The following is a 14,424-nucleotide window of genomic DNA, read 5'->3' on the forward strand; positions in this document are numbered from 1 at the left end:
TCTATGGTCAGATTCCAACAAACAAAAAGATAAAAAAGTTCACTACAGCCGATATGTGGATGACACATTAATCTTATTCAATGGTAATGAAAGGCAGATAAAGATACTTGGAAATTATTTGAACAATGTCCACCATAAACTAAAATTCACCCTCGAAACCGAAGCTAACAAATCAATTAATTTCTTAGACGTAACAATAACAAGAACTGATCACATCATGGAATTCAAAATCTACAGAAAACCAACAACAACTGACCAGACCATCCATTCGTCATCACACCATCCTTTCAACCACAAGACAGCTGCTTACAATAGTTTCGTTCACAGACTATTATCCATACCCCTTACCACAGAAAACTACAACAATGAAATAAACATTTTGAAGCACATTGCCGTTGCCAATGGATATGAAAGCTCTCTCATTGATAAACTTATCAGAAAACAGAAAAATAAAACAAAAGAGATTCTAGAACCCAGAAACAAAAAGTATGTATGTGCTGAATTTGGAGTAGTACTCAATAACACCTTGAGAAAAGAAATGGCAAAGAACGATGTACACGTTGCATACAAAACATCTAACAAATTATCTACTATGCTTAAAGAAAAAAATAAAACACATTCTGATAAAGTAAACAGCACAGGTATTTACAAAATGACATGTAACGATTGCCCGAGCTTTTACATCGGCCAAACTGCTCGCTCTTTCGCTACTAGGTTTAAAGAACACCTACCCAAAAAGAACTCGAAATCAGCATTCGCCAACCACATAATTAACGCAAACCACAACTACACGGACATACATAGTAATCTAGAAATTATGCATTTATGTACTAAAGGTAGATACATGGACACAATAGAGGAGTTCGAAATATACAAGGCATCCAAAGAACACCCTGACCATATATTGAACGAACAAATTTCATTCAGATCTAATATCATCTACAATACTGCCATTCATTTAAACCAAAACAAAACTGGTCCTGATAAAGGAGTTGGGGGGGAGGGGTAACAGCTGATGCTTGGACACACGACAGCAGTCATGACGCAACATCCATCGGCGCCTGTCTCGTGTGTTCGTTACTTGGCCAAGTTCGTAAATTCGTGTTTTTTAAATGTTTTTCGTGTATTATGTGTATATAGACATATTTATTTCGACAAGTTCATCTATGAATGAATGCTGTTTTATCTAACGTTCTGCCAACAACCTGATGATGTACCCTAGTGGTATGAAACAGCTGTAGTTGTACTAACTACACACGGATCGTTCGACGCAAAAAGGTAAAATAAACCATTTTTATATTCCTATTTTTTTGTTCAAAACTACATTTTTTTAACTTTACGTTTATAAACTGAAATAGCCCTTTTATGTGAGCTTCTTTTCTAAACTGATTGACCTTATAATGCTCTTTTTTTCATTTTACTTTGGATAAATAGGCCTATGTGTGTAAATTAAAAATAATTATGATTTTTTACTTTTAGTGTTTGGTATTCAATTAGATGAACTAAAAGCAAATATTGAATTATATTCTCTCTATCCAAGGAGGTTGTAAAAATTCACAAACAAAAATGAAAAAAATATATATCTTATGTTAGTTTTTGTTCTTCCAACTTTAATATTTAATTCTTGATACTCTGTAAAAATCTGCTACAACTTATGTGGTACAAACACCACATTGAAAACTCGAACTGAAATTTAATAAGCTATGTTCTAAATTTGATTTAAAAATACAAAACCATAAACAAGTTAACTTGCAGCACTGAACAAACATTCAAAACTAATCAAATTAAAATACAACCGCCGAAAAATATTTTCATCTTAATAATCAGTTGTACCATTTGTTACTGCTAAATGTATTAGCTTAAAAGTTAACCAAACCAAAGATAACGGAATATTACATAGTACTTAATATAGAATTCTAACCAAACTGACCACAGCGTCTAAATAAGTAACTAAATACATTATGTTTTACATTTGCATGAGGCTTAACACGCCACAAAGGACTTAATTAGTTCATATTTTACAACATTGTTTGTTATAGCTGTCCACTGTTACACCTTTGTACTTTTAATTTTAAAAACATGTAAATATTGCTGGAATTCCATTACTGCTTTACCTTTTAGAGACCAACTGTTGGGTTAAGCAAGTTACATGTGGTGTAATTAATTAGCTGCGCCATGCTGGTTAATGTTAGGTAACAATATTATTGATTACACTGTGATAAGGATATTAACTCAAAACATGTTATGTATAACTTTATTTTATTTATGATTCTGTAATTGTTGCATTGAATCTGTATCAACAACAAATAATTTAACTTGAATTTACGTGAGCAAATGACATTTAAGATGATCTACGATAAAAATAATCATCCCTAGATTTATAAATTTTTAAATTCATACGCCGTGAAAATGTTTTTCTCTAACATTCCTGTAATTGTAGGTACAATCGTATGTTTGAGAGTTTTTATTTTGCATCAGAACCAAACTCTCCATAGTTGGAACTCATCAACTTTCCTAATCAAATTAATTATCTCACAATAACTGCATTTGTCATCTGTCTTTTACTTACTGTACTCACGTGTAAACAAAATCAATTCATGACAACCAAAACAAAATCATCAAAAAACTAATTTTATCTTGCAATTTAGCTACTAAAGAGACGTGAGAGCGTAGATTGATTTCTCGGAAAATGCACAACAATCCAAAGACTAAATTCAATTTATCTTTTATTGTAGCAGTGAGAACAATGTAGATATCGTGGACAAAACAAATTTATGTTGAAGCAGAGTCAACTGTTGACGTTGGGAGAGGTTTACAGTGGGCGAAATGAGGTCTGCTCTATAGGGAAAAGATTTAGATCGGTACGGTATTATTGGATCGGTATTAGTATCGTATAGGTATCGGTATTACAGGATCGGTATTAGTAAATCTTTAAGAGCCATTATTCTTTACCTAAACAGATATTTCGCATGAATTTACTTATGTGTGTGGAAACGTAAAACATGACAATTATTATTTCTTCTTCTTATAAAGCTCGATACCTGAGTGGGTTAGTGCTCGCCTAACAATCGAACGTGGTCGCCAATTTGACGATGAAAGTGGAATCATTATGATTGGCTTAAACCGGGACCAGCCCTTCATGATTAGTGAGATTTAAATTAATGAACTTGTCCATATATTTTCCCTCCTCTTTACTCTACATTACCAGGTCTGTGTCCAACAGAGTAGAGGGTTTTTTTTTGTGAGTAGTCTAATAATTTCAGGAGTCTCACACTACAGGCTGGCTACCTGTGTGCGTAAAAGCATTTTCCCTCCTCTCCCTACAAAAAAAAAAAAAACTACGTTACTATGCCACTCCGTTACTCTCTGTATATATAATCTTTATGAGAAACACGTGCTTTTAGCATAACCTTGCTACAAGGTCTGCGTCGGTTCTACAAAAAAAAATTGCAAAACATTTACAAAAAAACTACATACCATCACGACGTGCAAAATCACAGTCTAAAAAAGAAGAAAATTCACAAAAAATAGAAAAGGCTTAAAGAAAAAAACTTATAATTAATTAAGCAGTTTTTAGAGCATAAAATAATTTAAAACTTCCATTACGTACTGAGTAATAGGTTAACCCGTTGACCTCATATTGATGTAGTTGAAACTTAATAAAATAAGGGTTTTAAGATATTAAGGTTTTAGGTACTTACGTATTAAACGGAGGCCACATTTTGTCAGCGCGCTGCGGCGGTTATGTTAGGTTGGGTTATCATAATAGAAAGTATAACTCGTCTGGTATCGTTCGATTCATAACGAAGCGAGGAAAGTCCTACACACATAATATTTACGATAACGCAACCTAACATAACCGCCGCAGCGCGCTGACAAAATGTGGCCTCCGTTTAATACGTAAGTACCAGGTTTTATTTTAATGATTCAGGATTGAATACAAACGTAAGGTAAAAATCATTATTATTATTTTTCATGTAAGGTAGGCCTATATTCATTACCTCCAAACTACGATTAACACTGAATTTTAAATTAGAGAAAATTGGTTAAGATGGTTCAATCCACCGGCTGGTTACCGCGTTAACATGGTCCGAAAAAAACCTTATGCATCATTAAAGTGTTTATTAAATTTGCATGTTGAAAAACACTTAATTAATTAATATTAAAAATTAAAATTAATTTTCCCCCAACCACTGCAAGCTCTGATATGTTAAGAGCACAAAAAGCACACAATCATTGAAATCGAATTATTTTTAGAATGTTGAGAGCTTGTACAATAGAGGCGTTTCAATCCCGAACTATATTTCAATCCATATAATCGCCATCTTGAATTGAAATTCAGGCTGCCGGGTATATCCTTCTTGAGGTAGTAGATTGAAAGTGGTTTATCACCAAAGAAACGTGCGTTTATTGACCTAATAAAACATATAATTTATTACCGTATCTATAGAAACCAACACATAAATCAAAATATTTTTTGCAATGAACAAAGCATTTCTAAGAATTATAAGTAAACATGTTCCATTAAGACTTTGAACCAAAGGATAATGTAATGATACTCCTAAACTAACCTGTAAGCACTAACAACTAGGAATAAAACAACTAGAATGTAATCAAAACGGCAGTTCTTCGGTAAGTAATTGGTAATTTCAGTAATTACAAAAAGTTTGGATGTAAAGTTATTGTGATGGTTTTTTGTAGGTATCTAATTGAATGTAACTAAAGAAAACTATGACGACTCTCCAGTGGAAGGAAAAAAGGAAAGGAAAACAGTTTCTACTTTTAACCCCGACATTGTTCTTGGGTATTACCAACCCTGGCTAGGACTGGAGTCATTCGTGGGAGCAGCAACCAAAAGATAAAACTTTTTATTAGTGGATTAAATATCACGATTTTTACTTGGAAAATGAGGAGAGGCTAGGCGCACCCTAACTACCTTTTATTTTGCCTTATCTTACAATTAAAAATCATAATATTTCAGCTATTTTCATTAGATATTTTTTAGCATGGTGACGTTTGATAGGTAATTTTAAGTTCTACCTATTAGGTTCTATCTAAATAAAAGTATTCTTGCATTCTCCATAAGTTCGATAGTTTTAGCAATTTATGATATGAAATTTTAATTAGGCTTCATTTTAAAACAAATAAATATTTGCAAACGATTATTTTATCGCAAATATATTATTGCTACTTCATATTGTGTACCATGTTTCATAAATTCATTAATATATATATTTGATATTTATAAATATATACATTTAAATTACAAAAAAACAAAATCGGGGATTTCTTTGGTATTTTTGAAAAAAGCTTTTCTTGATTTTCACTTTACATAGACCCATAAAACCTATTCCAAATGTGTTTCTATTTACTTCCGGGACACTTTGTGTGTGTAATTTAAATTACTAATCAATTCTTTATCTTTGCCATTTTCTTAAAATAAATTTAACACCACTGATTCTTTATTTAGTAACAGAATAGCGAACGGGAATAGACTTTACTCATAGGAATTTACTGAACAGTCTTTATCGGAAGTTCATAACAATTTGTCACTTTCAGGCCATCGTTAAAGTTAAAGAGCCAATTTAATGGTAAATTAGGTTGAACACCTTTGTGCTCTGAGGTTGCAGACTTTATCGTGAACCTTCATCTCATTATCATATTGTATTATTATTTACTGTTTGATTTTTTAAAATATTTTCTTGAATGATTGGTCTCTCATATTTAATTAAAGGGGTCTTAGCAATAACTTATACAAATATTATTCTGTAATAAATTAAATTTACATTTGGTTGGTCTAATGTGTGCTACATTTACAAGATGAACAAAATCCTCTTAGTCTTTGTCTCCCGAAAATGTATAGAACCTTTGCCAAATGTCAATTAATAAACCTTGGAAATTCCTCTCGTTATTATATAACAATATACAGGGTGTCCCGTAACTCTCTGGACACTTGTATACAGCGCTATTCCTTAGGTCAAGACAAACACATTTCACCATAGGAACATGGGTCTGTGGTGTCTAGTTTACCGACTGTCAGTATTTATGTGTTTTTTACAAAAAAACTAATAACTCCTAAACGGTTTGAGATACAGCTTTGATATTTTGCAAAATGTTAATCTTATTAAGACCTATTAACGTTAGAAATTATACTAAAAAACCATTAACCGTTTCAAAATGGCGGCCATTTAAAATATTTGATGCCAAATTTCACGAAAACCGTTAACTTTACAAAACAATTGCAAGACACAAAAAAGTTTGTAAATTTTATTTAGTTTTCAATGATACCTGATTTGTTAAGATTGGATAAATAATAACAGAGAAATGTCTTCTTTTCTAAACGCATGACCACTTTTCTCCATTTAAACAATGCTAAACAACGTAAAAGGAGTATTAGCATTGTTTAAATGGAGAAAAGTGGTCATACATTTAGAAAACAACACAAAATGTTAATCTTATTAAGACCTATTAACGTTAGAAATTATAATAAAAAACCATTAACCGTTTCAAAATGGCGGCCATTTAAAATATTTGATGCCAAATTTCACGAAAACCGTTAACTTTACAAAACAATTGCAAGACACAAAAAAGTTTGTAAATTTTATGTAGTTTTCAATGATACCTGATTTGTTAAGATTGGATAAATAATAACAGAGAAATGTCTTCTTTTCTAAACGCATGACCACTTTTCTCCATTTAAACAATGCTAAACAACGTAAAAGGAGTATTAGCATTGTTTAAATGGAGAAAAGTGGTCATACATTTAGAAAACAACACGTTTCTCTGTTATTATTTATCCAATCTTAACAAATCAGGTATCATTGAAAACTACATAAAATTTACAAACTTTTTTGTCTCTTGCAATTTTTTTGTAAAGTTAACGGTTTTCGTGAAATTTGGCATCAAATATTTTAAATGGCCGCCATTTTGAAACGGTTAATGATTTTTTAGTATAATTTCTAACGATAATAGGTCTTAATAAGATTAACACTTTTGCAAAATATCAAAGCTGTATCTCAAACCGTTTAGGAGTTATTAGTTTTTTTGTAAAAAACACATAAATACCGACAGTCGGTAAACTAGACACCACAGACCCATGTTCCTATGGTGAAATGTGTTTGTCTTGACCTAAGGAATAACGCTATATACAAGTGTCCAGAGAGTTACGGGACACCCTGTATACTAATTGTTCCGTATTCAAGCATCTACGCAACTAGGTGAATCCAGACTTCATTCATATTTTGTTCTGACCCTTGCCCTGTCACGTGATGTCTGGCAATTTACCCCATTCCCCATGTACTCTTCAACCCGGCATCATGTTCTCGCCATTTTCCCTAGTTTTTCATTATAATATTCCCCTACTCTATTTGTGGCATATAAATTGAACTTATATATTATCGTATGTTTATCTTATGTATTTATTTGTGACACACCTAACAAAAAAGTGAACTGAATAGTTAAAAACTGTATTCAAACTGTTCTTGGTGCAACTACCGGTCGCGTACGCGAAAGCTGGCCAGCAAACATCAAGTGCGTCAACGTCAACGGTCTACTAGACATCACTTCAGTAAAAAGGAAGGTACCAAATCACATTTCTTCCTATTTAAAAGTTTATTATTTTGTGCTCACAGTGTGTCTCTAAAACTGATCTTAACATAATATATCTCACATCCCTCATTTTTTATACAGTCCACCATATCGAAGTTTACCCCCCATTCGCTGGTCCTGTCGACCCGGATTACATTTGCCAATTAAAATATAATTGATACAGTACAATAATTTATTTCTCAAATGAATGTTTATGATCAGTGTCACATCCCTAACTGGTAATATTTTGTCTTGTGAAACATTATTACGAACAATTTTAATGTCCATTCCTGTTTCATACCAGACAATTATTTTCATGTTCAATTTTGTCACTGCCACCTAAATCACGTCAAGTTAGGCCTACCTAGTTTGTCTTGAAATAAATCAAGCTTAGAACATTTTTCAGGATTGAATATTTATTCACATCTCATCCATAAAATCCTTTTAAATAATAAGGTCTCACAATCAATTCAGCCTTATTATTTGGGTGTAAAAATAAAACTGCAAAGTTAGTAGTTATTTCCCTGAAATATTCTATCCCATTGTCCGCCATTTTGCAACAACGTTCTGTCCTTTGCGATACACCTTGGTAGTTGGTAGTTCTCAACTTCGCCAACAGATCGCTCTGCGCTACATGGCAACCAATAACCTGCAAGATTAGTGAAACGGTGGAACTGAGGACGAACCAATCACCTGTCTGCTATTAAACTGAAAACTCAACTCATCAAAACTCTGTTTATCTACATCAGCTGTTTGTTTAAATATAACCCGATATTGAATTGAAACATATCAACATAACCTGCAAGTTTGTTTATGTTGTTGAAAAATGAAGACATTATTTATTTAATCAAATACTAATTGAAAAGGGTCCTGAACTGGAGAAAACTGGTAATTATTGTTATTGCTATGCTCTCTTTATTCATTATTGTAAATATTATTGTCAACAGAGATTATTGGTGATAATAACAAATTGATAATTGACTTTACTTTACTATTGAAGTTGAATTGCAAATTGATTTATGCACTTCAGTAGGCCTAGATTTATGAGATCATTATTAATTTAAGATTTTGGGCTATTTTATGAAAACTCATCTATTCTTGTTGTGTGTTATTTAATTTGTTTGTTCATGATGAGATTCACTACCCTACAAAGAAAAGCAAAACTTGTTAAAAACAGGTTTCAGAAAATAAATAAATATTTGTCAAACCAACTTCCTCGAACTGAAGGTCAAGAATTGACTCCTGCTAATATACAGCGTTTACACAATTATAATGAGGAGGTCAGAGATCTATTTACTGACTTTAAAACTTTATTTAATAGAGTTGTGACTGATGACCCTGCTTCTGATTGTGATGAGGAGGAATCATTTTCAATGCATGATGAACTTTCTGACTTGTATGTAGCCCTTATAAGTGACATTAAAGTTCTTTTGCCAGTTGAACCTGTTGTAACACCTACTCCACCTCCAGCTTCTCTGCGCCTGCCTAAATTTGAGTTGCCTAAATTTAGTGGTAACTATGAAGAGTGGGTTAGTTTCTATAATATTTTTGAAGCCTCTGTCAATGCGAATAATTCTGTCTCCCCAGTGAATAAGTTTCAGTATTTGCTTAGTGCCCTGAGTGGTGAGCCCTTAGACTTGGTTAAGAGTCTTAATATTACTCCTGAAAACTATGTGGTAGCCCTTCGACTTCTCAAGGATCGCTATGAAAACAAGAGACGTATTGTCACTCAGCTTGTTACAAAAATTCTGGATTTATCGCCCATTACTAGTGGTTCGCTTAAGAGCTTACAATCATTTCTCACTGTATATAAGGAAAATACTCAAGCCTTGAAAAACTTAAATCATGACATTACAACTGAAAACACCCTGTTAGTCTTAACACTTTTAAAGAAGATCCCAGCTGATATTAGAAAATCTTTTGAAGACTCTCGCGCCTTAAACAATGAGATCCCTCTTGTTAATGATTTAATGACCTTTCTTGAAATGGAATTCAAACGTTTAGAAGGTGCTAGTATTTGTCTCAATTCACCATCTACCTCAAAGTATTCCACTGGCCAAAAGTGTCCTACAAACATAACTAGGCCTAGTAAGTTTACACGTGAAAGTAAGCCACATTTCACCAACCATACAAAAACTGCTCTTGTCGCCACAACCAACTCTTGTAGATTTTGTCAAGCTGCAGATCACAACATATACAAGTGTCAAGCTTTCCTAGCTAGAAGTGTGAGTGAAAGATCTGAGTTTATTCGCAAGAATAGGATTTGTACAAACTGCCTCGGTTATCTTCATAACACAATCAACTGCCCCTCAAGTAAAGTGTGTCAGATTTGCTCCAAACATCACCATACTCTATTGCATGAGCCCACACGTAGTTCACTTCAGTCACAGTCAAGCTATCAAACTAAGCTGTCTCCTCAAAATAAGACCTACACACCTAATTCATCTTCAAAGAATACAACAACTATTAATCCTACTGCTTCTACAAACGTTAACGCTTTTGTAGGATTGTCTAGTCAACTCAATCCAACTAAAACTACAATCCTTCTTGGTACATGTTTAGTTCATGTCTCTTCACAACATGGTCAACATACTGTACTCCGTGCTGTGCTCGACTCCGCTGCCCAACTTACCCTTATATCAGAGAAAGCTATTCAACTCATCAACGCCCCACGTACTCGACTCCATGATGAAATAAAAGGAATCTCTGGTGCAGTTATTAATTCTAGAGGTATCGTACATGTCAACATGTCTGCGATCAATGGAAATCCTTTGGCTAAAAACCATCCTTGTATGGTTTTGAGTAGTATCACATCACCCCTGCCTCAGATACCAGTTTCACACCAGGTTAAGGAATCTTTGAAACATTTTATCCTAGCCGATCCCTGTTTCGATCAGCCTGGAGAGATAGATTTACTTATCGGTGCAGACTTATTTGCCCTAACCCTCACAGGCGAACAGCATAGATTAGGACAAAATTTACCTCAAGCTCTTGGAACCATTTTTGGTTTTGTTGTGATGGGCCTCGCTCCTGTAGCCTCTGTAGCAGGAAACTCATCAAACACATTTCCCATCTCACTCTTGACAACTCATGATTTGGATCTTCATAATTCACTTCAAAAATTCTGGACACTAGAAGAACCCCCAATACGGATCAAGGCTCAGACTGAGGAAGATACCCTCTGTTTACAACATTTTGAAAACACCCATAGACGTGATGACTCAGGTCGTTACATAATCGAGCTGCCCAAGAAACCAAATCATTCCCCTCTTGGTGAATCTTGTACCAAAGCACAATTGAGACTTAGCTCGATGGAAAGGAAATTCTCTAATCAACCCGAGTTACAAAGGCTCTATTCTGAATTTATGGATGACTACATTGAATCAGGTCATATGACTATTTGTAAAGAACCTCCCACCTCTGAATACTATTATTTGCCTCACCACGGTGTCTTCAAGGAGAATCCCCCGAATTCAAAAATACGTGTTGTTTTTGACGGCAGCGCTAAAACTACTAATGGCATATCATTGAACGACATTCTCATGCCTGGTCCCAAACTTCAAAATGATATCAGTGATGTTTTATTGTATTTTAGATGTCATAAAATTGTATTCACCTGTGACATACGTCAAATGTATCGTCAGATCTTGGTTTCTGATAAGGACAAAAGTTATCAAATGATATACTGGCGTGCTAGTCCAGATGATCCACTCCAAACGTACAAACTTAATACAGTTACATATGGGCTTAATTGTTCCCCTTTTATTGCAATCAAAACCTTGCACCAGCTAGTTTTGGACGAAGGTCAACCATACCCACAAGCTTCTGATATCTTGACCAAGTCTATCTTCTATGATGATATTATAGCTGGAGCTGAAGATCTTGATAAAGCTATGTCAGCTCAAAATGAACTGAAAACATTGCTGTCTAAAGGCGGTTTTGAACTCCGTAAGTGGATCAGTAATGCACCCCAACTCTTGGATCAGATTCCAGTCGAACACAAAGAATCACCAGTGGAGTTGACTGATGGTAGTGAGGCCTTCTACAGTGTATTGGGTTTAAGATGGACCCCAGAGACAGACATGCTCTCATACAAAGTAAAGAATGTTGAAGTAGGCCACTTGCTAACCAAGAGAATGATTCTCTCAACAATCGCTAAACTCTATGATCTCCCAGGATTTCTCACACCTGTAATATTTTGGGCTAAAACACTCATTCAATATCTTTGGACCACAGGTCTAAAATGGGATGATCCAATTCAATATGAGATAAGAACAAAATGGATTTCCTTTTTAGAAGAACTACCCGTGATCCAAAACCTAAGGATCCCACGTTACATCTTTACCTCAACTCATAAGCTTGCAGAACTTCATGGTTTCAGCGATGCTTCGGAGAAAGGATATGCTGCAGTAGTCTACCTCCGTGTGATCAACTTATCGAATGATGTTAAAATTAATCTGATAATGGCCAAATCTAAAGTCGCCCCACTAAAAAGAGTATCTCTGCCTCGTCTCGAACTGTGCGGTGCTCACCTACTTGGAAAGCTCCTGCAATACTGTTCAAATCTTCTTTCGTCCCACATTAAGATTGACTCGATGTATGCTTGGTGTGACTCTACCATTGTTCTTACATGGATACGCACTCACCCCTATCGCTTAAAAGTCTATGTGGCCAACCGTGTCTCAGAACTACAAGAATTAATCTCTCCTGAATCATGGCATTACGTCAAGTCCCTAGACAACCCAGCAGATTGTGCAACCCGAGGACTCTCCCCATCTCAACTCTTAAGCCACCAATTGTGGTGGAAGGGACCTGAATGGTTATACTTGTCATCAGATCTTTGGCCAAAGCCCGAATTCAGTTTAATCACTGATCAAGACACTCTTGAAGTCAAACCAAATCCCTTGAATGTCCTAGTTAACGTTGAAAAGTTAGAAAATGACAGATTTGATTTACTTGAAAAATTCTCATGCTTTAGAAAACTTGTAAATGTCACTGCTTATGTTCTACGATTCATCCATTATCTTCGTGGGAACGCCCGACTAGCTGGACAACTTAGTTATAAAGAGATCTCTTCTGCTAAAATGAATCTCTTCAAACTCATTCAAATTTCATCTTTCAAGGATGACATCACAGCTCTGAAAAAGGGCACTCAGTGCAGCTTAAGACTGGCTCGGTTATCACCTTACATTGACGATAACGGTTTGGTAAGAGTAGGCGGTAGGTTGAAACATTCGAACCTTACTCAAGATGCCAAATACCCAATCCTGTTACCTAAATCTCATAATGTTGTAAAACTGTTGGTCATGCACTATCATCTCAAATATTTACACGCAGGCCCTCAGTTGCTGCAATCGATCCTCACTCAAGAAGTATGGATATTATCTGCTCGTAGTGTAATCAGATCTGTAATCTTTAAATGTCAAAGATGTTTTAAGTTGAAACCTACAAATCAACCTCCACTTATGGGAGACTTACCCGAAACTCGACTACGGCCTGTAAGACCATTCTATCATACTGGCATGGATTATAGCGGTCACTTTGAAGTGAAAGTACACACCACTAGGAATTCTCAAAAGCTTAAGTCATACCTCTGCCTATTTGTTTGCTTTACCACAAAAGCGGTGCACTTGGAAGTTGTAACTGATCTCTCAGTGGACTCATTCATTGCTGCTCTTAAAAGATTTGTTTCTCGTCGTGGACTTTGTGCTCACCTATACTCTGATTGTGGAACAAACTATGTCGGTGCCTCCAAGCAACTGAATAAGACCTTCCAGAATTTCATTGATGAAAGGAATACTCAAGATGCTCTCACTAACTTCGCCCTCGATCATTCAATTAATTTTCATTTCCAACCACCAGCCGCGCCTCACCAAGGAGGCCTTTGGGAGAGTGCCATAAAGAGCTCAAAGTACCATCTCAAGAGAGTAATTGGAGATCAAATTCTAACACTAATGGAGCTGATAACTCTTGTCACGCAGGTGGAAGCAGTATTGAACTCTCGTCCACTAACAGCTCTATCAGCAGATCCATCTGACATCACAGCACTCACCCCAGGTCATTTCCTCATCGGGACATCTCTTGTTGCAGTACCTGAAGTAAATGTATCCGATATTCCTGACAATCGACTAAAGCATTGGCAAACAGTTCAGGCTCTACATCAACGCTTCTGGAGAAGGTGGCACCAAGAGTATTTGCACCAGCTTCAACAAAGGAAAAAGTGGATAAAGCCAAACAAGAATCTTGAAGTAGGCGATTTAGTCATTATCCATGACCCAAAAACACCACCACTTCTCTGGCCTCTTGGTCGCATTGTGAAGACATCACCTGGAGCAGATGGCATCGTTCGAGTTGTCTCCATCAAGACTTCGAGAGGAATCTTCTGTCGCCCTGCTACCAAGGTGTACCCGCTCCCCTAATCACAAAATATTTCTATTTAATGTCCTATTTCATGTTTATTTATATTTATAATTATCATATATATCATATCTTATAATTAGGTGTGTCATCATTATCTATTGTGTATATATATCTACATTGTATTACTTGTGCCCATTTATGAGTCAATGAATCAATTTATGAATCTCTGTTGAACCATGTATGGTTCAAGGCGGGCGGCATGTTCCGTATTCAAGCATCTACGCAACTAGGTGAATCCAGACTTCATTCATATTTTGTTCTGACCCTTGCCCTGTCACGTGATGTCTGGCAATTTACCCCATTCCCCATGTACTCTTCAACCCGGCATCATGTTCTCGCCATTTTCCCTAGTTTTTCATTATAATATTCCCCTACTCTATTTGTGGCATATAAATTGAACTTATATATTATCGTATG

At 35.3% G+C, this 14,424-nt stretch overlaps 1 protein-coding gene across 1 annotated transcript; it reads left to right on the forward strand.

Moving 5' to 3' along the window:
- Positions 1 to 217: 217 nt before the first annotated feature.
- Positions 218 to 14,006, forward strand: LOC128997512 (uncharacterized). The gene is made up of 3 exons (XM_054423151.1): positions 218 to 486; positions 8,909 to 9,099; positions 10,093 to 14,006. The coding sequence occupies exons 1-3, from the start codon at positions 218 to 220 to the stop codon at positions 14,004 to 14,006; spliced, it is 4,374 nt and encodes a 1,457-aa protein (XP_054279126.1).
- Positions 14,007 to 14,424: the final 418 nt, after the last annotated feature.

This window comes from Macrosteles quadrilineatus, unplaced genomic scaffold (assembly GCF_028750875.1).
Source record: "Macrosteles quadrilineatus isolate MER2022 unplaced genomic scaffold, UCM_ALF_1.0 Scaffold_6__1_contigs__length_79288215, whole genome shotgun sequence".
NCBI lineage: Eukaryota > Metazoa > Arthropoda > Insecta > Hemiptera > Cicadellidae > Macrosteles > Macrosteles quadrilineatus.